The 22,848-nt window shown below is 36.2% G+C and overlaps 1 protein-coding gene across 6 annotated transcripts in view; it reads right to left on the bottom strand.

The window, feature by feature from the left end:
• The window catches only part of DNAH12 (dynein axonemal heavy chain 12), a 57,882-nt gene that overhangs the window by 3,559 nt on the left and 31,475 nt on the right, over positions 1–22,848 (bottom strand). For 5 of the 6 annotated variants that reach the window (XR_010433466.1, XM_064667557.1, XM_064667560.1 and 2 more), the window contains 28 exons: positions 22,224–22,402; positions 20,378–20,570; positions 20,125–20,286; positions 18,585–18,779; positions 17,666–17,799; positions 17,256–17,418; positions 16,743–16,823; positions 16,326–16,502; positions 15,448–15,579; positions 14,964–15,053; positions 13,830–13,970; positions 13,454–13,695; positions 12,965–13,112; positions 11,973–12,118; positions 10,557–10,771; positions 9,429–9,621; positions 8,463–8,655; positions 7,450–7,622; positions 6,827–6,967; positions 6,186–6,344; positions 5,038–5,182; positions 4,654–4,804; positions 4,124–4,377; positions 3,473–3,613; positions 3,046–3,183; positions 1,988–2,221; positions 1,387–1,572; positions 764–867 (listed from right to left, as the gene is read on the bottom strand). Coding sequence is in view for 5 of the 6 variants with exons in the window: in XM_064667557.1 (XP_064523627.1) it covers positions 764–867; positions 1,387–1,572; positions 1,988–2,221; positions 3,046–3,183; positions 3,473–3,613; positions 4,124–4,377; positions 4,654–4,804; positions 5,038–5,182; positions 6,186–6,344; positions 6,827–6,967; positions 7,450–7,622; positions 8,463–8,655; positions 9,429–9,621; positions 10,557–10,771; positions 11,973–12,118; positions 12,965–13,112; positions 13,454–13,695; positions 13,830–13,970; positions 14,964–15,053; positions 15,448–15,579; positions 16,326–16,502; positions 16,743–16,823; positions 17,256–17,418; positions 17,666–17,799; positions 18,585–18,779; positions 20,125–20,286; positions 20,378–20,570; positions 22,224–22,402 (4,610 nt within the window). In the remaining variant the exon portion in view is untranslated. Of the gene's footprint in view, positions 1–763; positions 868–1,386; positions 1,594–1,987; positions 2,222–3,045; positions 3,184–3,472; positions 3,614–4,123; positions 4,378–4,653; positions 4,805–5,037; positions 5,183–6,185; positions 6,345–6,826; positions 6,968–7,449; positions 7,623–8,462; positions 8,656–9,428; positions 9,622–10,556; positions 10,772–11,972; positions 12,119–12,964; positions 13,113–13,453; positions 13,696–13,829; positions 13,971–14,963; positions 15,054–15,447; positions 15,580–16,325; positions 16,503–16,742; positions 16,824–17,255; positions 17,419–17,665; positions 17,800–18,584; positions 18,780–20,124; positions 20,287–20,377; positions 20,571–22,223; positions 22,403–22,848 lie in introns of those variants that run through there. The other variant, XM_064667562.1, reaches the window with a different exon arrangement.

Raw genomic sequence — 22,848 nt, 5'->3', positions numbered from 1 at the left:
ATAACTTGGAGACTGAAGGCCAGAGAGAATTAGGGAGAAAATGGAGCAGGAAAAAAAAAGAGACAAATAGAAAAGGAGGAGGACAAAGAAAAACCAGAAAGAAGGAATGGAGAGGCAGGCTAAGATAAGAAAGAAAATTAGGAAACAAAGTCAAAAAAGAGATCAGGGAACCAAACAGAAAAACGAAAGTGATTTTAGGTTTGTAGTCCTAGGAGAGTAATTGAGGAAATAAGGTCTAGGGAAAAAAGGCATCAGAAAAAAAGGGGAGGGAAAAGGAAATTTCACAAACAGAAGTATATGAGACAATAAAGAAATATACAGAAATATTTCCATCTATCAAGGAAAAGGTTTCATAAACTATAACTGTGCATGTATTACAGTTTCTAAACCCTTTACCCTACAGGTCAGAAACATGAGGAAAATAAAATATAATTGAAGATAAAGATGGTGAAAGGGAAGTTAAAAAAAAAAAGAACATAAAAATATTGTTTGCATTCTCTCTTCCCAGAGTTTCCTCACACTCCCTTCTTCTATCATATATTTTTTCTCTTTCAGTTCATTTTGCCCTAGATCATTTTTCCTGACAGCCATCCTACACTCTGACCTTCCACAAGGAGCAATGGTGCTTGGACTGCAGATAGCACTGCAGACAATTAGAAGGGAACAAAATAAATGAAATATTTCACACAACAGAGCCTACAGTGTATGATTCACAGGAAATTTTTCCTGCAAATAGAATTATAATAAAATAGAACATTCTTACTGGTTAAATCTTTCCATTTCTTGCACCAGCACAGTGTTCATACTTTCTTCATATCTCACAGGATATTTAAGTAGGCAATTTTCAATGTCAAAATCATTTGGAAGCTGTAAATGACAACATATTTGAAAATCATTGCACATATCATTATGCAATGGTTTTCATCATTCAAGGCACGCAAATGCAAATATTTGCAGAGTAATAATACCACTAAACTTTCTGAGTAGTATCCTATCAATACAGTATTCAGTAATTCAATCCAAATAAAAATTAGAGGGTTTTTTCATCTTCATCTTTTAAAAACCACTTAGAATTTTTACTATCATGAAAAGTTATGAATCCCATTCAATTTATTAATTTTAAACCTGTTCATATGAATGACTCAACTGTTCTTCAAGTTCACTTTGTTCTATTTTCTCTCTCTTTCTCCTGTATTCTACCTATTTAATAAAACTTCTTTTAACTGAAATATGGCTGGGGTCTGTTACAGCCACACCAGTTCTTACTTGCACATTGCACTAAATTCTTCCCAGAAGGTTTTTCTTCCAACAGGACATTTAAGATTGTAGTTAAGGAATTTCTGCTTTGAAAAAAGATAAATGAAAGTCATTTGTATAATACAATACCTTGCTGAGAATATCATCTGCAATTGCATAAAGGGTGCTGTCACCTCCCCCAGAAGTTCCCTGAGTGCCTCCTCCTTGTGTTAAAAGCAGAGATTCAAAGAGGGTCTTAGTTTCCTGAAGATCTTTTGCAATATCCACGTTGTCATGCAAGCCAAATATCTCTGGTTGCTGAGTAAAGGGAAGACTCTAGGACAAAATAATAAACATCTGCATGGATAAAGCAGCACACTAGGAATCAGATCCAAGGTTTCTTTAGAAGTCGAGTGAAAAACTACCACTGACTTAACTGCAGGTGGATAAGGACCTTAGCAGCAGGTATTTGCAGGCAGTTGCTGGTGATAGAGCCATCACCTCTCATACAAAAAGACATTTCCAAGGAATTCTCGATTATCTATGCTATAGGTCTTCCTGCCTACTTACTGACTCCCTCTCAGAAACATTCTGGATCATGGCAAGGATCATACAGGGGTGTTAGGCAAGAAGCTGAGCACACCATTTAATGTTCTGCAAAACCACCTTTCTAAGGCAGAGAAACATTTAAGTATTTCTTTCGTAGTGTTTCATCACTGGAACACTTCAAAAGCTTGTTGCTACTTTTTACCTTAATAAACTCAATGTATTCCTCATATGTGCCTTTTGGTGGAGCATAATAGTTGCCACTGGGAGAGAAAGTGTACCGAGGATTTTCAATGATGTCTGGGTTGTAGAAGTCATCCAGCATCGTCAGCAGCAAACGCCTGTCCCAGTCATCTGTCACTCGGCCTCCATAGTTACACTCCCCAGTCAGGTAAGAGACAGCCTCAAAAGGAACGTGGCTGTACTCATTGATGAACAGCTGAAACACAAGACATGGGTGATTCTAGAGACTTGCCAGATCTGCAGAACAACAGTGTGACCTAATAGACCAGAAGGTTGGCAGCTACAGCAAGTGCAAAGCTGCACTTTATGGAGTTTTCTCTGTAAGTGTTGGAAATTCAAATTGTGAATTTTTTTTTTTCAGGTAAAAATTACTATTTAAAATAAAGAGGCGTTAATAGTAAAAGCCTCTTATGAATATCAAAATTACTCAGTCATCCAAGTCATTCTTGAATTATTTACAAGTGGATGGTTTTGCCAGTCTAAACTAGATGGACACTTTTCTGTGTCATAAACAAAGGTGGATTTCACTTAATTTTTCTCCCAGTCTTCAGTACCCTCTGATCTCTTTCATTAACTTCTGTAATTCAGTTGTAACTCTCCTGACTTTACTACACAGTGCCTACAGAAGATTCAAGGTCAAGTAGTGTTCACCATTTCATCTGGGAGAAGGAGAATAGTCTGAGGTTCTGTTAACTAACAAAAGAAAATTTCTTCCTACAAAGCACCATAACAGGTGACATGTACTACCTAAAGCACAGTGAGCTCTTATATATGACATTTTAACTTTGATAAAACTCATATACACTTATTATTCCTTATGTCTATAGGAATATAAATCTCACAAAGAACAAATCTCTTATTTAATTTGTAGTTTTGAATATATTTATAATATGATTAACATTCCTTGCTGAAGTCATTAATATCTATGAACATTTGATGTAACTTCTGTTGTATTGCTTCTTTTGACCACCAGCTGGGCTTCCCAAGGTCAGAGTTACAGGGAGCAATCCATGATTTTACCTGGAGCTGCCTGATACTGATCCTCAAGTCTGATTCATTAAATCCATAGGGTATATTCCAACCAAGAGGCCCAAACTTCCTCCTCTCCTGAACAAGAGCGTGGAAAAAACAAACTCCAAAGAGCAGTTTCTCCCATACCTTTGAGAAAAGCAAAAGAACAAAGCATTATTGAGCAGTTATTAACTAGTCTGTAGCTCCTGCTGGTGTATAACCTGGACAGAGAACACCACATTTGAAATACTGCCACGTGAAATTACCTGGCAGAGGGAATTCTTAACTAATCATCTTCATAATTGCAAAACCTAAACTGACAACCATAGTAAAAAATTTAGCTTATAATATTCACTGGACAGAAATCAATATATCTGTGAATAAAAAAAAAAACAAACAAAACAAATCCAAAAACTTCAAAAGATGTGCACATTACCAGCTCCTTTCCAGGGCATCCAGAGAAGAACACAGGATCAGAAATAGGATCAGAGAGAAATGACTGAAGCAGGTTTAATCGGAGACCAGTCGGAGGTTCATTTGTCATCTTCACTCCATTCTGCAGAATGGTTACTGGGAACTAGAAGTAAAACCCAGCAAAACTGCATTCAGAAAGTGTGGAATAGATGTTATATTAAAAATATATTATTACTCTGGGTTTGTTATATAAGCAATTATCTGCAAGACATTACATTTTAAAGAACAACAGCTTGTTGTCTTTAATGTATTAAGAGAAGCCTTACTGTAAGTAACAAACCTGTAGTTTAAAATGTTTTCTAGGTATTCATTACATCACAAATAAAATGCAAGATTAAATATTCAAATTTATGTGAACCAAAAACTTGGTGATAGCAAAAATACACAAAATATCACACATTACGGTATCAAAATATCATAAAGGAAATTTGAGATTATTATGTTTATAATTATTTTTAAATGTCCTTTATTGATTAAATTATTTCTTCAAAGCCTCATTGTATTTCAGAGAAGTTCTGCATTATCATCAGCTCATTCAGGTATATAAATATTCCCTCAAAATGCCATCAACTTTTCCTTTCCCCAAGTACAGAATCCTGGGCAATGCACATACCTTTGGTGAAGGGTAACTTGTAAGCCAAAGTCTGAAGTCTGGATGACATTTTTCACTGTTAAGCTCCTCACATATTTTCTCCAGCATTGGCATCCAGGAGACAGCTAAATGACAATTTTGTAAACAAACCCAGGTTCCTTCTTCCATTGCTGTTTCAATCATTTTTGTAGCTATAGGTCCTTGGCCTTGGCCTAATGAGATGGACTGAAACTTGTCTCCCACCATCTCTCTGTCATTTGCCAACTTCAGGAGGCCTTGAACAGGAAGCACAAGATTTCAGCATTTCTTCATGAAAAAGAAGTTATGGTAGAAAATAATATATTTAAAAACTTCTATTACTATTTTGTTTACAGGTACTTACAAATTCCCATGCTTAGGGAGCACAGAATTTTACTAGTGTGACATGATACATTCAAATCTACTTGCAGAAAGTAAGTATGCAAATCTCCTTGGGTATTGAAGGGGAATTTCAGGTCTCCAAACTGAAAAGCTGTTCTACACTACTGTTTTCCCTTTCTGTGTATACTTACTAGACATAGGATCTGCTCCTGGAGATAGCACAAATATTAAGGGGATTGTAGAATTTGAATCTAAGTAACTTTTTGATAGATCAAAAGGTGGTGGCTCTACAAATTTCTTTCCCAGTTTGTCTGTAACAAACGTTGTTATAGCTGGACTAATCTAGTAAAAAAAAGCAAATGCAAATCATTAACATAAACACAGATAAAATAATGTCAGACAAAAATTCTCAGGTGATGCTTGTGGTGTTTGTATTACTCACTTGAAAAACAAGAATAGCATTGATTTTCTTAGTAAAATATGAGGAAAAGCAGATTTATTATTGTAACAGCCACTGCAAACTATGCTACAAAGCATGGAACAGTCTGCAAACACTCCATAACACATCATTTTACCTTGTCTGGTCTTAAGCACCGAAGAACTATAATCTTTTGTAATTCAGTTAATGTATTATTCAATTCTTCTGGTAATGGAAAGCTTTGGGGCTCTTTGCTGTCATACATTTTTTGCCATTCACCTATATTTTCACAGACATGACTCCTAGAGAGAAAACCACCCACAGTTACTGTAAAAATCTGGATTTTTTTTTTTTAAATGTTTATCAAAGGCCAATCACGTTGCATTGTCATATATGCCACTTCATATCTACATCAAAAAATAATCCCACAGTTGAGCTGCTCCATGGTGAATGGTGAAACAAGCTCTTCCCACCAATCCCCCCATGCTGCTCCCAACAGACTCCACATGAGAAGTTCCAAGTTGACAATAAGTTCTGTCCCTTCCTCTGGACAGCACTGCTTGGACCTTCATAGGTCTGGGTGAATTGTCTGCCTCCAGGATTTCAGGAAAACACCACACTTTAACTGAAGAAAATTACCAGGAAATTCAATCAGGAAACAAATGTATTTTCCTTCACACCACATGCAGAGAACTCCTCTGCAATGGACAACTCTCAGACTATTTAAAGGCTGGATCATTATACACATTGTTACTAAACTCCAAAGGGACTGAAACACCAAACACCTCAAATAATTTCTTTTAACAGAGCAGTGTTTCTGCACTCAGATCCAAATGCACCAAATATTCGCACTCAGCTATTTATATGCAAGACTCGTACAACCATGTTGGCTCCAGAATTTAGTGTTAAATTCTATTTAAACCCAGGGTGAAATTCTACTTATTTCAGAAGATCAGATTTTACCAGAAAAACTCCTTCCCCAGAACTACACTGGAATTCTGCTCTGGCATTCACTGATCCCTTAAAACAGTTTCTCTACCACAGAGACATTTTAAAGGAAAAGTTTCTTTAGGCAATGCCTCAAACAGTTTAGAAAAATAGTTTAATGAAATAATATTATAATTAATGATCTGACTGACTGAAATAAGTGAAGAAAACATAATGGTGAAAAAAGGGGCTGGTTTTACCCTGTTGGGATTCTGGCACTGATTTGGAAAAAATGTATAGCAAACATTTCTTTCAGCATGTTACATATGTGTTGGTCACAACCAATTAAGGCCAATTCACATCAATATTTTACTATACCTCAGTCTTTTCATAGCTGGCATTTCACTTGCACGACATAATTCATCCCAGCTCTTGTCTGACAGCCAGGATGGAGCTGGATTTGGATACTCATTCTTGAGACCCACACCCCCAGTTAGTAAGAACATAAACTCTTGACGTTCTATTTCATTATTAGCCCTATATTAAAAAAAAAGGAGAAAAATATATTCAGTAATAGAGATACAATTTTAAATAATATAAACTGGTGTTTAAAATTAATTGCACTTCACTGCCACTTAGTAATGCTTCTACTCCATCACTGCCGAGCCACCACTAACCCATGTCCCCAAGTGCCACATCTACATGGCTTTTAAATCCCTCCAGGGATGGTGATTCCACCACTGCCCTGGGCAGTCCATTCTAGGGCTTGACAACCCTTTTGGTGAAGCATTTTTCCAAATATCTGCTTATTTGTTTTTTAAGAGTGTAATTATTCCTCATTTTTAAAGGCTTTATAGAAAATAATGGGTTCTGGGAATAGAGTATCTTTACAAACTGGGCCAGGAAGAACGGTCCATGTACAGACAATACACACTGTAATTAATGGTTAATGTAATTAACCATTTCCATGATACATCATTAGTTTCTGTTACTAAGAGACTATCCCAAAGTGATCTTACATGAGCAGGTTGCAGCAGAGCAGAAACGAGAAGAGCAGCTTGTCAGTCTCAAACAGGGAGCGACACACTTGGCAGTACAGATTGTACGTGAAGTGGTCATTCAGGTACTGAAGTCGCTTCTTCAACATTTTGGATTTATTACTAAAAAGAAAAGAAGGGAGAAACTGAGACTTCAGATTGAAAAAGGGGCAATGAGTTAAGAAATCTCAATCTGTTTAGGGCTGTGCAGGATATATTTTACATCCACATGCTCCACAAGGGATTTGGATGCCAGTTTCCCCAAAATTTCAACTACAGTTCATGTCTGATAGCACTTTTAAAAGTCCCAAGCAAAATAAAGAGCTGAAATCAATTTGCCACAGTTAAGTAGTGGCACTCAGTGTTCATAATGGAGACTAGTTCAGAGCCAGAGTACATCCTTAAAAATAGTTAAATACATCTTCTTAAAAATACAGCACACGCTTACCATCCATGATTCACTTAAACAGTAACTAAAACCAGCAATTACTTCATTAACAAATCATATTTTGCCTCAAAAGCCTGTGTTTACGGAGGTAAATGGTTTCCAAATGGAGAGATGAGAATGAAAACACTTCGTTTTCCACCAGGAAGACTCTCTTTACCTGTCATGAATGGAGTGGATGAAGAGGTTGACAAACCAGCTCAGGGAGTACTGGTACATGGGGTCGATGTTGGCCAGGTCTGCGATGGTGAAGAAGAGCACGGCCGAGTGCTGTGCCACGGGCCGATAGGCCTCCCGCGACTCGGCGATCTTCTGCTCGGTCTTCTCTGCAACCTAAATGTCAACAGTAGGGGACAGAGAACAGCTTTTAATATTGTTTGTACAGGGATATCACTACCTAATAACATTACTAAAAGAGTTCTATGTAGCACTTTGTAACACCAGAGTAAGGTAACTTCCATGTTGCAGAAGGCGCCGTCAATAGGTGATGCCCATGCTGGGTTGGCCCCACCACTGCCTGATCCATTTACCTGTTCTACAGGGGGCAATAATGAAAACAAAGGAGGCATAACAGTTGCCATGCATCAAAAGTATCAATCTATCTGCAATATTCAAAAATATGACCGATTGTATTTAAACACTGTATTTAAATACATTTAATAGGTATTTAAATTGTACTTATTCTACTATAAATCAGCTTTATGCAAAAATACTTTGAATATAAAAAGGTATTTCAAAATTTGGCTATCAGAAAAAAATCTGTTTTCTCTCATCAATATTATTTAGCTCTCACTGACTTCAGCTGGTATTTTATGTATTAAGAATAACAAAAGAATCTTGCATAGCTATATTAGTCTAATTACTGATTACTAATGTCTTCTTTAATACTTTTTTCTTTTAAAAATTAGTTCCTTTATCTTAATATGTTACCTTAACTTCAGAATTTAATATTTTTCACTCAGTTCTTACAGACAGACACAGATGCTTTAAAACATTTCAAATTAATGACCAGTGAAGATTCTAGAATAGATCCAATTTTATTGCTCTTCACATTTCACAAGTACAGAATTGCTCCTTGTGCTGTGCATCTAACTCAGAATCCTTCTGTCGGCTGTAAATATAACATTTAATTTCTAAGTATAGTTAAGGGAAGCACACATACACTCTCCTTACCTGCTGTTTTTTTGTGATCTCATTAGACATTACTTTAGCAGAATCCAAGACCTGGATGGCAGTTTCATCTTCCAGAATATCCCCTTCAGATGAATGTAAAGTTTCTAAAATTTTCTTCTCAATTTCTTTTAGACTCTTTTTATTGGCTGCAGACTGAACTATGAGAGCATTTCTTTCCTCTTCTAAATCTGGCCTAATGAAGAAAAACCACAAAATCAGTCAATGCTCATCTTCCACTTCCTGCAAAAGAAGTCCATGAAAATTACTCCCTCTTCCTGCAATAAGTAATTGTGAATATTCTCTTCAGTTTAAATAAAACTTTGCTCTTCAACATCTATTTATGATTGTGAATAAAGATTTACTTCCATTCAGTCTTTGGAAACAATGTCTAATCTTTAATGTCCCAGCATTTTGCAAACAACAATCCCTCCTACTTTTCCTTTATCATATCTCTGCTGCCTGAAAAAACACCATAGAATATCCAGAACCAGTTTACACATTTTTTAGCAAACAGAATTTAGCCCAATTGCACAGACATGTCTGTACAACACCATACTACTACTCTGGATCTCTGTGAGGGTTCCAATGTGACCCATAAACACTTTCAGAGGTACTCTGCATTTATTTCATACAAATTTAAAATGAAATATTCATAACTCTGCATCCTTGTCTGGCAGCTTTGCAAAAACAACAATAATGATTTGAACTTCAAATAATGTTTGCATAGTTTTCTAATATTCAAGGAGTATTTCAGGAGACAATTGCCATGAAAAACCAATGATTTCACATCTGCTATATTTACCTACCCCACAGTAAACATGAGAATCTGGGTTTTTTTAAAGCTATTACTGAGCAACATTTACACCACATAACATTCCTTTTGCTATGTAATAAATTAATCTCTCATATCCTTGGAATTATGACATAAAAAAATTTAATAGTCACTTGCCATACAGAGAGACTTACCTCTCCTCTGCCACGACAATACCCAGCAACTGGTCTTCAAGTCCCTCTGGTGTTATCATAAAATTCAGTAATAAAACTTTCGTAGCAAGTTCAGGCATATAATGTGGATTTCTTAGTTTTGTGGTAATAAAAAACTTGAAATCACTGGAATATTCAATAATGGACTCACCAAGCCTGATACATTCCATGCCTCCTAAAATTAAGAGGAGAAATGCTAAATAAAAAGCTTTACTCCAATTATTTACAGAAAACCCTTCCAACTTTTTTCATTAAATAAAAGCAAACTTCTTATCAGTGACAAATTTTCTGAAAGGTAAAAATTAATAAACAAATCTGATAATTTGAAAAATTCTCAGCAAATTCAATGGGGCCACATTTTACTCTTAGCAGGTGAAACCAAGTCAATCCAATGACTACTGTACTTTCAATTTGCATATACAAAATAAAACTAGGATGGTAACAGAGAATTGTGGAATTATTGTCATATATTATATTCTTACAGACTACTCTTTCCTTGGGTTACCTTCCTGAAAAAAGGAGAGGAAACTACCAAAAAAAAAAAAAAAAAAAGAGAAAAAAATGTTTGAGCTTTACTTTCCTTTTTTTTTAAATTATGAACATGAAAACCAGTAAAGATAAACTATATAAGAAGGAAGGAAAACATATTTGTTTTTATCTGCATTTTTCTGTCATTTTACAGGAGGAAAATAACAGTTGAAAATCAAATTCATAGCTACTTAGCAAGTGTCAGAGAGAAGAGAATTGTGCCTTAAGCAAAAGGCCTTGACAGTTTTTCTTGATTTGTACAGCATTTAGCAAATATTACTATAAGCCTAAAGCACATGAAAATGAACAAGCAAAACAATTTCATTGACAATGTTCCATTTGCAGAATTTACTTAGTCTCCTATAGTGACAAGGTGGAGGTTTTCACATAAAAGTACTATTGTGGTAGAGGAGAATGACAACTAATAAAAAATAAAACTTGTGGCTGCTGTGAAATTCCCCTTGTCTTGCCACAGGCAGTGCTAAGTCAGAGAGCACCATGGAAACCATCAGACAGTACCAGAGACTACGAGCTGGACAGGAATGTAATACACTTCAGGGTTCCAAATTAATGTTGCTCTACCTTGTTTGAAGGTCTGTTTGAGCAGCAGAGGCTCAAGAGATGGGTCTAGTTCCTCTCCAACGTTTTCCATCAGCAGTGGAGTCCCAAACTGGATGCAGTTCTCCACAGTTCTCATATAATCCGTGTCGCTGATCTTGATAACATTCAGACGGTTTTCCTTCTCAAAATTCTTGACCCATTTATTTGCTTGCCCTTGAGGATCAATCATTAATGGCCTAGAACACACGAGAAAGTTTCTCAGTGCTTGCAGGAGTTTTTCAAAATTTCAAACTCTTTCACACGTTTCTGTGTCAGGCTGTCGAGGAAGAAGTGATACAATTTTGATTATGTTGTTTTAAAAGATCGGTGTAAAATGGATGTGCAGGTGTTTTATCATCATTTGAAAAGTAATAGCAGAAATAGTTTCAAAAGTTGCAAAAAATATTTATAGCATTTTTTGTAAAATACACATATAATACACATAATGCAGAATTCTTGTAAAATCTTGTTCTGCCTCTCCTCTGGAATTCTCAGTATTTAGAATCTATTAATTTTAACAGATTTTGATTTTCTTCCTATATGTTTTTTCACTTTAAAAAAATAAAAATGAACAATTATTTGGAATTTAACCTGAGATGTTGGTAAGACTAGAAATGTAAGCAGGGTGGGGAAAGGTGATAATATTTAATTTTGTAGAATTTGTAAATTTTGTAAATTTGTTCAACATGTGCATTTGCTGCTTTCATCTATATGTATGTATTTTAATTAGTCAGGCATAAAAGATATCAAACACTTCCTCTAACTGCACCTTCAGAGAACTAAGCAATATTCTAAATATGGAATTACACATTGTCAATCTGAATCTGTCATGAAGACTAATTCTTAAGTGAACATAGATCACAAGAACATTACCAGAAAATTCTATATTCTTATATTTTCACTGAGTGCAGATTATTTGCAGACAGATAACACAAATTTTCATATAATGCAATACATATCATCTTTGAAATAATATTTCAATAGGAATTAAAAAAAAAAGTTGTTAAAGGTCCTAAAAGAATTCTTTCTACATAGATGTGAGTTTCCCACCAAAAAAATGCCTATAAAAGATAAAATTCTCATCTGATAACCTTGTAACTGTAAGAACCTGACATGACTGTGGGATCTGGACCCTTCAGGTTATGTACATAACCTGAATCCTATCATTAAACATGTAAAGAATGAGAAATTTGGTGAGAGGAAAGCTTTCAACTACATACACAAATCTCTCAAGTGTTATCCCTCTTACATTTCACAGGAGAGGGACATAAAGATTTCACTCCTGTTTTCAATTGCATTGCTCTGTGGAAGCCAGATTGTCTCCAGATATTTAGTTTTCTTTTTCTAAAAAAGGGGAAACTTGTTTGGATTTGAAAATGAAACCTTTTTGTCACCTACCAACGTCTTGAATTTTCAACAATGACCCCATTGTCTACAGAAAAGGCATCAGTTGGCAAACCAGCAATATTCCAGGCTCTGATTTTTATTGGGTCACCAAGATTCTGACTCAAAGAGAAATCCTCAGAACAAGGGATATTTTTCTCCTGTAAAAGAGAAAAAAAAAGAAAAAAAAAGAGAAAACCCTATTTCTCTTTATTCTGTGTTTCTTTACATCTTTTATTACATGCCACTTCAGTCCAAAGTGACAATGTGCATTTCCTTTTATGAGTCCAAAGTAGGTCATGTATAAGCAAAAATCCTGGGAAAAATAAAACCATGTTTTCAATAACTAACTACATTTCCCCACTGAATATTTACTCTCTCTTGATTTGTCCAATTTTTGGTACATTTTACATGTGGGTGTTTTGTTATGCAAAGTTTTGACAATGTATTATCTTAAGAAATTCATACAGAGCTGGAAATCATCTCAATGCATCTTTCATTAAATCACTACAGCAATCCTGTGCTGATTTGTTACTGTTTAAAGTCACAATAAGTGACTCCAAATCACTTGATTTATGAATTATGGCATTTGTATAACTAGTTTGGAACTGTCCCTTTGTAAACAGAATAATCAGCCATTTAATTAACACACAAATAAGTGATGGTGTAAGTTACAGAAATTCTTTTACATTATACATAACTGCACTTTAAATGTAATTCTTTCATTTAAAAGCAAAATACAGAAAACACTGAGATTTTACTTAAGCAAGAATCAAGCCTTACAAAGTCCATGATGTGCTCTGACTTCTGACATGCTACTGTAAGTGTAAATGCACTGATTTAATTAAATTCAAATCCAAACAATATTGGATCAGCAGAGTTGATCCCATTGGTCTTAATGAGGTTTACTAGGCTAAAGTTAAATAAATGGCAAGGCATTTTTGAAGCCTTTTGCAGCAGTCTGCAATAAAGCAAGCACTTATTTAAATCTAAGATAACCTTCTAACCTGGCACAGTTTGCTCCAATCTTTGGTACATTCTTGTCGAAATGCAGCAGTAAAAGCTCCCAGATATGCTATTACTCCAGCTGATACCAGAACATCACCTGTCAGATTATCATATTCCTCTTGAAGATCTTTTGCAGCTTTATCCCATCTATGATAAGCAGAATATAAAGAAAAAAATGGTGCTGAAACCTCCACATTAATGACATTGATGTTAAAACAACTGTTTGTTGTTATTCTTCAACTTCAGGTAAAAATATGAAAACCTCATTTATGTATTTTATTCTCCTGTTGAGGAATTCTTCTACAATTCTCCTGATGCTGCTGCCCATATTTTTACATTACAAACAATTAGGAATATTTCAAGATCACAAGCATTCTTAAGCACTACAGTCCTCAGACAGATATACAGCATTAAAGGCTCAGAGAATGGAAATTCAAATTCTATTCCTACAGTGGTTGTTAAATCTGACATTTGAACTTTAACCTGACCTTGTTTTCTCTCCACCAAGGCCTCCAATCAACTTCTCCGCTCGTTCCAGTTTTTTGGCACACAGATCAACCTGGAATTCTAAACGAGCCTTTTCTTCAGTCTTCTCAGCGAAGGTTTGTTCCAAAGCAGCCAAACGACCTTCAACTTCTGCAAGTTCTGCCCTCTTCTGATTCAGGAGTGTCATTGTCTCTGCCAAGGACTCCTCGGCCACTCTCAAACGCTCCTTCTTGGGTTCAATCTCCTACTCAGTTACAACAAAGACACAAATGCTTGGAGCATGTTTTTGTAACTTAATATCAAATACAATGCTTAGGGTGAACATACCGAGCAAAAGGAGGCTTCCACAGCACAGAGGGACTGGGATCAAAAACACACCTTTGACACCCTGTGATACACTTCCATTCCCTTAATCCATTTGCATAAACCCTCCGCTGCCGAGGAAGCTTTGGCCACCACTTGTGGATCAAACTCGGGATTAGTCAAGTATTCCGACCGAATCTTCTGCATGACGGCTTCCTGGGTGAGGAAAGCAGCAGAGCTCAGCAAAACCTCGGGGCTGACACTTGGAAATCAAACTGACTGATGGTCATTTCTCTACACAGTGAAATAGGAAAGAATCTTTCAGTATTAACTGTTGGAGAAACCACTGCTAATTCGTTTCTTTTGGTCTTCCTGTTGCTATTTGTGTTTTTTTCCTGTTTTCATCCTAATCCTGTCCTTAGCCTTTATAACTGTGGTTTTACTACATCTTCAATATGGCAGCTCCCTAAGTGCTAAGAGCATTACAGTCACATAGAAGCCTTATTTTATGCTCTCCCTCATATAAAATACATTAATTTCATTATTTGCTATCTTTTTCTCAAGACACAACTGTTTGCAGGTTCAGAAGAAACAGAAGGAGACAGCTTTCCATGCCACTTCCAGTAGACTTCTGGAATGCTTTGTAAAAAGATCTTGTAGTCCATAAAGTTTACATGAGCTTAAGAGGATTAGAGAAATTACACAAGAGAGATCCACTGAAAGCTACTAAACACACAGAAACTGCATCTAGCTTTGGAAGTCCTTCATTTAAAGTGCCAGAGGCTGGAAGAATATTTTGAGAAATTATCATATATACTGTTCCCACTCACAGAGTCATAGAATATGGGAAGGGACCCACAAGGATCATTAATTCCATCTCTTGGCTCTGCACAGGACAACATGAAAAATCCCACCGTGTGCCTGAGAGCGTTGTCCCAGTGTCTCCTGAACTCTGGCAGCCTTGGTGCTGTGCCCACTACCCTGGGGAGCCTTCTGAGATGTCACATACAAGGCTCACCCTGAGGAAGTTTGGCTCACTTGCCATGACCACACCCACCCTACAGAGATACCCTATCACATTGTAATGATCCCTGGTGACAACAGAAGCTGACTAGATTGGACAAATGAGGTCTCTAATATAGAAGTTTCTAATTTTTTTTTCCCTGCAAGAAGGTGTTTACACAGTAAAAATCCCTGGAAAAGCCTTACCGGAAGAGGGCTCTCGGAACAGTTTTTCAGCTCCCTTAAGAAATTGATGTTGCCAAGCATTTTCTGGCTCACAGTCCAGTAATCCAAAATCTACAGAACACAGTAGGAAATACCTTTTCAGGCTTTAAAACATACACACAAATAAAAAATTACAAACCTTTTTTATTTCAAACTCATGGATATCTAATACTGATGACCTTGTATCTGCTTGAAATAAATAATAAAGCAGAAAGTCCCCCAGCTCAAACATTTCCTTCAAATCATACTTAAAGCCAAAAAGTAAACAGGGTCTCTGGAAAGTTATGTGTTATCTATTATCAATACAAGAGTTAAGCAAATTAAATGTGTTCTCTTGGCACATTACAAAATTTGGAAAACAGGGAATTCTGAAAGTTTTACTTTAATGGACCCTGGGGGATCCTGTCTATTGGACAAGTGTTGAGAAGAACATGAATTACATTTTTATTTCCAACTGCCATTTTACCTTGCCTCCAGCCCCTGAAGGATTTGGAATTTTCTCAGGTTTTTTTCCCATTATGACACAGACAGCAGCCATGACAAGTTTGACACCAGATGGAGGATTTTTCATTGTTTTGACAACTGCTATATCAGAAGGCTAAAATAAAAAATACATGTAGAAAATTATAACAAATATTATGTCTTTCTCGCCACTCAATAAATGAACTGAGAGAAAAAAAGAGGAATTATAACACCATTACCAATGAATGTAACTGGTAATAGAGGACTCTTAGAAAGGATGAGACAGTGTTAGCATAAAATTAACAATATCCATCAATGTACACTATGCATCAATGCATCCTATCCTATGATTACATAAAGTTATGTTTTAAAACATCCATGTCAGAATATTTTTGATACACTTCTGTGCCATCTAAGACATCTTGTATTCTTCTAAACTACTACTAAAATATCTCTTACTTTACTAAATTTCTGCAGGACTTTCTCAACAATACAGCTTTCTGATCTTATGTAAGTCATGACAAGGGCAAAACCTTTAAACCAAAGATCCAGAGAATTCTTAGTCACAAACAAATGTTGTGACACTGGTGGTCAACACTAACTCAGCTGAAAGAGGAAATTCAGCAGATACCACTGTTGGTCATCTCAGGTTTTGGTTACTTTTCCCAAAAGCAGGCTTTTCTTCAAATAAACAGTTTTTTAAATGTTCAATAGTCTGAGTACATAACAGGAAATGGGCTGAACAACGACTCTACAAGGCCTTCCCTTTGCCAAAATTGAGGAAATGTAACCCTTTAATTATTTTCATTTTAGTGCAATCATTCCCAAATAAATGGAAGAGTTAAATAACACTTTCAAATGCTGAAGTTTAGGTCAGCTTGCCTTCAAAGTGTCAAGAGCACCAATTGCAGCCTCCAGGACAGGTAGTGCCTGTGCCAGGTCACTCTCACATTCATTTTTCAATGCCTGAGCTTCTTCAGCTTTTTCTGTAGCAATTTCTTCATCTACTTTCACAACTTTTCTTTTTTCTTCTACTTCTGCAGATTCTACTTCTATTATCTGAGGAAAAAAACCCATATGAGTAGGCTTTATGTTGTATCTTAGAGTAAGAACATAATTTTCTTTTGGTTCCAAGCATATAAGCATAAATAATGGCAAGTTTCACAATACTGCAAACTCTTTTAAACAAGAACTGAGCTTAAAAGCCTCAACTTTTACTTCCTGAAAGTCACATATCAGTGACATCAGTACACACATACTTACATTAAAAGCCACAAAGTTCTATTTGTATAACTCTACCTTCATCATTTTTGCGTTTTCCACTTTAGCCTCTTCCAGTTTGGGCTGCAGCTGAACTAGTTCTTGTCTCATCTCAGCAACCTATGCATATGCAAAAGAATCAGGTAGGATTCAGAAAAGTCAAGTACCATTTCCAGGAATTTCTGTAAGACCTAGATTTTACCTAATGTCTAATTTACTGACAGAAGAATGTAACAGTTTCAAATCAAAACATTTCTGAGACTTATTTTTACCTCATACTTACGACATCTGATCCTAAGAACTATGTTCACCTGTTAACCATCTAGGAAAGAGAAGCTCTGTTCATTTACTGCTTAGCAATATATGCTTAGAGATGTATGGCTTCTAGCACAAGGAAAGAAAAGGCAAAATACATTTCTTACAGTTTCACTGTTGAAAATTGAGTTAAACAAAATCTGAAGTTAAACCAAATCTTTTGACTGACTCCCCCAGGAAAAGACCTGCACTTGACAAACATTTTCTATTTTCAGTTCCATATTTGTCCTACCTCACCTGTAACTCAGCAAAAGCTAGTTTTTCTAGTCCATTCACATATTTTTTCTTGGCTTTCATCACACTGTCTCGTTTCTCAGTAAGAAGTCTCTGAAATGCAGCAATAAGCTCAAGATAAGAAGTAGGAGTAACATAATTGTGGCGTCCCAGACTTCGCAAGAACCTATTAAAAAAAATAAAAAGCTAAGAGTAACTTTAAGTTTTGATTTACTTTTTTAGTTTATTGTTGGCAAAGTTACAGTTACAACTGTTTGTTGAATAACAAGAATAAACAATTTCAACAATTTTATATGATGTCTTTATGCAGGCAGATAGTTATGTTAACTTTTAATTTAGAAATGAGTGGTAATTAAACTCAATTATCCACTATTTTATTGATTAATGGTTGTTTTCAAAAGAAATAGACTGACCTTTCAGACAGTGCCAAAACTGAAGTGTGAAAGTATTTACAGATGGGCACAACTCCCTGACGCTCAGTGTCTGTGAGCTCGAGTGTTTCTAAGAACTTACTGGCCACACGCTCAAGGGCATCTTCAGGCCATGGCTGAGGGAGAAGTAAGGAGAAAAGAATTTTTAGAATTCAACTGTTGGCAGTCTTCATACTTAAAAATCAATTTTTACCATTCAAAACACCAGAATGAGACACACTAGTCCCAGCTGTGTCTGAAGAATAATGAACTGATACAAGAGTTAGCTCAGGCAAAAAGGTCACCACCCATGCAATATTTTCTGGCATCTCCAGGCTGATGTTCTAGTTCAAAGCTACACAATGTCATTCTATCCAATCATTTCTGTAAAATCAATTGACATCAGCACTAAGCAAAGCTCTAGATCTGACTGTGCTTTAGTGAGAGCAATACTACTTGCAGTAAGGATCTCTAACTACAGGAACTCTCCAAGTTTTATTCTGCTATAATAGATCTACAAATAAAGAGTAGGATTTGTATTTGTTACTCATTCCTACAATGAATGATCTGCTTAACAGGCAGCAGCAATTCAGATCATTTTACAGTCACCCTGGTTCCACCAGCCCTTTAAAACATACACAATATGTAGTAAAATGACAAATTACCATCATGAAACTACAACTATTCACTACTTCAGAAATTTGTAGTAGTAAAATCTAAGTTTATTTAGTTGCAGAAACATTGAGATCACACATCAAGGAGCTCCCTAAAAACTACAGGAAATGCCTACGATTTTAAAGTTCTGAAAAACAAGGAGCACTTCTACAAAGAAGACAAAAGAAAGTCTAATGGGCATAAAAATACAGAGTGTTAGAAAGTGGAAGCAGCTTTTTGAGGAAACAATACAAATATTTTCCCATACCTGGAACCAATCAATGGTACAGCAATTGATGAGTGATGGGAACTGCCTCAGCCGGTTGCGGAAGGCGTCTCCGATGGGGCTGAACGCCACCACAATGTGGAGGTTTTCTTTGCAGAAGTTCACAAAATATGCAAACAAGGCCAAGGGACTGAAGTCTTCACCTTTACTGTCAGTCTGAACTACTGCACGAACACCCTTAGGGATAATGCAGAGCACAAAAAATGTTCTATCATTTCTCATTAAGGCCATCTGAAGTCCTATAGCAATCCTGTTAGTGACAGCATCACCATGAAATGAAATCTTTTATTATAAATGAAACAGGCAAAATAAAATAGAAAACCAGAACAAGTAGTAAATACTCCTTGAGAATAGATTGTGCTATTTATCTGTGACCCTGACAACTCACTCTAGAAATGATCATATCTGCTGCCTTTGAGCAACTGAGAATAGGTCAGAGCAAAACCAAAAAATCCATCCTAGGATGAGTTTCAGATGGATAAGACAGGTTAAGATGAGACTGAGGTTTAAGACACATTCTGAAAAATCAAAATGCATAATTAGCTCCCTGATGAAATAAAAGCCCAAAGCTCTCAATGATAAATAATGTTTTTAGCTTTAATATTATATTAAAATAATCTGTAATTACCTAACTGGAGAGGAAGATTTAAGTTTAAACATCAAAACATACTCTGTTAATTCATTTACCACAAACAATAATCTCTCAAAACAAGAAGAAACCTGAATATTTGAAATTAAAATCTACTTCATAGAAGTATTATCCTCAATTAATTAACAATCCTCGAAGCACTGAATATAAAGCCCTAAAACTCAAATTACTCTTCCACAGAGGCATGTATACTTTACATAAGATTAAAATAAATGACAAAAATTAGTTTAATAACAATAGAGTTAAAGTGGAATTATTTTGATGGAGCAGATTTAAATGAGTAAAAACCAGCTTTGCTACTGCTGGCATGTTATGGGTAGCTACCAAGTTCTAAATACATCCATTGAATATGTTAATAAAAACTATTTTTAAAAAAAATTTGCCTGAGTACATTGCATCTTTACTTCTGAGCCTAACTTCATGAAGCACCTTTGCCCAACTTCTCTCTGAGTTGAAGTGTCAAGACTATGAAATTCTAAGAGAGCCCTGCTGCCCTAATCAGCAAAGAGTCCACTGACAAAGGCAGGCCATGTTTTCTTATAAAAATGTCTTTGCCCTTAACTGTCTAATGAAAACATTATGTACATTTTTCTCCTGCACAATACACTACAAAAATAAGTATGGCCACAGGGTATTAGTGAACAATCCAAGTTCTCTAAAAGCACAACTTAATGGGTTTGTGAACGGAATGTCGGGGCAGACTAAAGTTATTGGTTGGCATAAACTACTCCATAAGATTACTAACAACTGCTCGATTTATCCAAGGTCTCAAAAAGAAGTCAGAATTAAGTGCAAATATCCCAAAGTCATGCTTCACCCTAAACTGACAAAACAGCTGAAAAGGGAGGTGAAATAAAGAGTTTCTAAAGATACCTCTGTAATTTCTTGTTTTTCATCTGCTGCAAAAAGATTGGGTACCTCCCCAGTGTTGAGGACACTGTCAACATCTTCTAAAAAGCTTTCCTCTTTAATTTGTGCATCTGTGATCAGAAATACAGTTTTCAAGCCTTTTACACCTGCACTCTTCAGAAGTCTCTGAAAACACACAACAGGTAAAACATTGTACACTCCAAAACATCCTTCCCCAAAATTGAGGGGAAAATGTAGACAGGTTATTAATACTCACTTTCAGATCTTCTCTCCACTCATTTGTACCATAGGTCTTAGAAATCTCCGGTTGAAAAACCCACATTCTTGCCATGAATGCTGCCAGACGAGTCAAGGACTGCCGGCCACTCCCTCCCATTCCAACCAACAAGGCATTGCCCCCCGGCTGCTTCAGGACACGGCTTATCCGAGACAGGTGTTCCAACATGTACCTACATTTGAAATGTGCCTGTTACTAGAATGGCACAAACACATTGACATTTATGCACCTACAAAGCTGTGAAACAAATAAAGAAGTAGCATCTCCAAAAGAAATTTCTTAATGTGGGGTGGGGGGAAGCAGAGAGGAAGAAGAAGAAAGAGAGTGGTTAAGCACCACAAAATAAAATAAAACCAACAATTTTTCTATTATACAAATATCAGTCCTTAGCTAAATTACTACAAATTACTGAATGGAATAGGCAGTGGTAAGAACAGGAACACCATACGGATAAATGCAACAACGGAAACAAAAATCAGTAATTCTCTACTTCAAAATCATAGCAGTATTGCCAGTTTTAACTTTCTTGAAATATAACAGTTTAAAGATCTTTTTAAAGTAACCACTGGGGGAAAATGGGTTACATCAACAAACATCTCCCTTCCCTCTCCCTCTGACAGTGGTTTATAACTTATATGTGAATATAAGTTATATGTGTTATATGTTATATGTTTATAACTTAAATGTGTTATATGTTATATGTTTATAACTTATATGTGAACAACAACTTCAGAAAGCAGGACCTGCACATACTGAGAGTCCTTGTGGAAATACAAGCACAGGTTACCAGGGAATGTGCAGGAAGGTCTACAGGACATCACCTGCTGAAGCACAGGGTATGGGGGAATTAAAGCAAACTGAGCAGAAGTTAAAAATGGTTTGAAAAACACTTGCAAGCATTTCAAGAAAGATAAATTCTTGTTTATTTTTACTGGTTAGAAAAATAAAGAATCAAATCCAGATGTTATTCATGAGATTGAACTCTAAGGCTACAGTCAAACATGTTCTCCTGGCTGCTATTCAGTGAGGTCACTGGGACATTGCTTCTACACTCAGGAACTGGGCTCTGATCAGAGGCTGCCAGCTCTTCAAACTCCCAGCCTAGCTGGATATACAGGTACTTAAAAATCCAGCTTGACAAAATGACCTAGACTAAAATAAGCTGCTATTAGAAGAGTTTAAATTAATCCTAATCACATTCATGAAGTATCTCTGCATGTCAAGTCACGCTGGCAAACAGGAAGAGGCAGCAATCTCCAGCAATGGGGAGGAGAAAGGATTTGTGACCTCCTGATCTGTCTTGGTTGTAGCTCTGCCTGATCACAAGTTAAGGTGACAACAGGGGCCTGCAGAGTCTAGAATTCCCCAGGATTAGCTGCAGCACCAGTTGGGTACATGCCAAACGTGGGGCAGGGCTGTGCTGCAGAACAACAGAGCAGCCAGCCAGCCATGACTGTGCCACATCCCGCTCCTGGAATCCTTGTCTCTGGGAAATGAAAGGCCAGTGGCTGCAAGCAAAGCTGACATCCATCTTCACTGGTAACAAAGGCCTAGCAGAAGTGCAGCACCCACCTGATTCGGTGCACAATGTTTCTGTAACAACTAAAGAAAATATTCAAATCCCCTCCTTAGGAGAAAATTATCTAATTATTTTTTTTTCAGGTAGAAAAATCAGTTTACTTTCATCCAAAAAGGTGTAACACCATAAACAGTTTTATGGATGCATTAAGGGGAGGAGACGTACCAAAAACCACAGTCCACAAAATTGAATATACTGAATAATCAACTACTCCTTAAAGCTCTTAATAATACAGACCACACACACCTGAAAACAACAAGGTTCATTCTTGTTTTCTGGGTTTGATTATATTCATCCAGACACTGCTCCACAACTTCACCAAACTCCTCAATGCTTGGAACCTCAATATAAAGTCTTTCATCTCCCTCAAGTTCTGGAACCATGTAGTCACCAAAACACAAACTTCTCATGTTTTCTTCTGTTACCTATGGTAAATATGCAGCAAATTATGAAGTGAAGTTAAATATTTAATTCCTCATCGAAATTTTAGAAAACAAAGGAGAATTTAGACAAACACTCCAGACACAAGAAAAAGCACTCCAGAATATTTTGACTCATTGAAAACACCCACCTCAAAATTCTTAATTTGTTCTTGGGAAACAATTGGTTCAAATAGCCACTAACAATCTCATAATCATGAGCTTCAGAGTACATCAGATTTATACAGATGTATATTATGAAATGGGCAACTAAGACCACAAAGTCATTTCTTCTATATACCAATGAAATAATGGGAAGAAAAAAAATGAAGAAGAGAAAAAAGGAAGACAAGGCATAAAATATAACATGATTATATGACATAATCACAGAATGCTGTTTGCCACACAGTAACTCAGTCACAAGCTAAATTTAAAGAGAGAATGTCTCTTTC

Source organism: Pseudopipra pipra, chromosome 11, assembly GCF_036250125.1.
Source record: "Pseudopipra pipra isolate bDixPip1 chromosome 11, bDixPip1.hap1, whole genome shotgun sequence".
Taxonomy (NCBI): Eukaryota; Metazoa; Chordata; class Aves; order Passeriformes; family Pipridae; genus Pseudopipra; species Pseudopipra pipra.
Note: the sequence above shows the minus strand (reverse complement) of the source record. Positions and strands in the feature narration are given on the sequence as shown.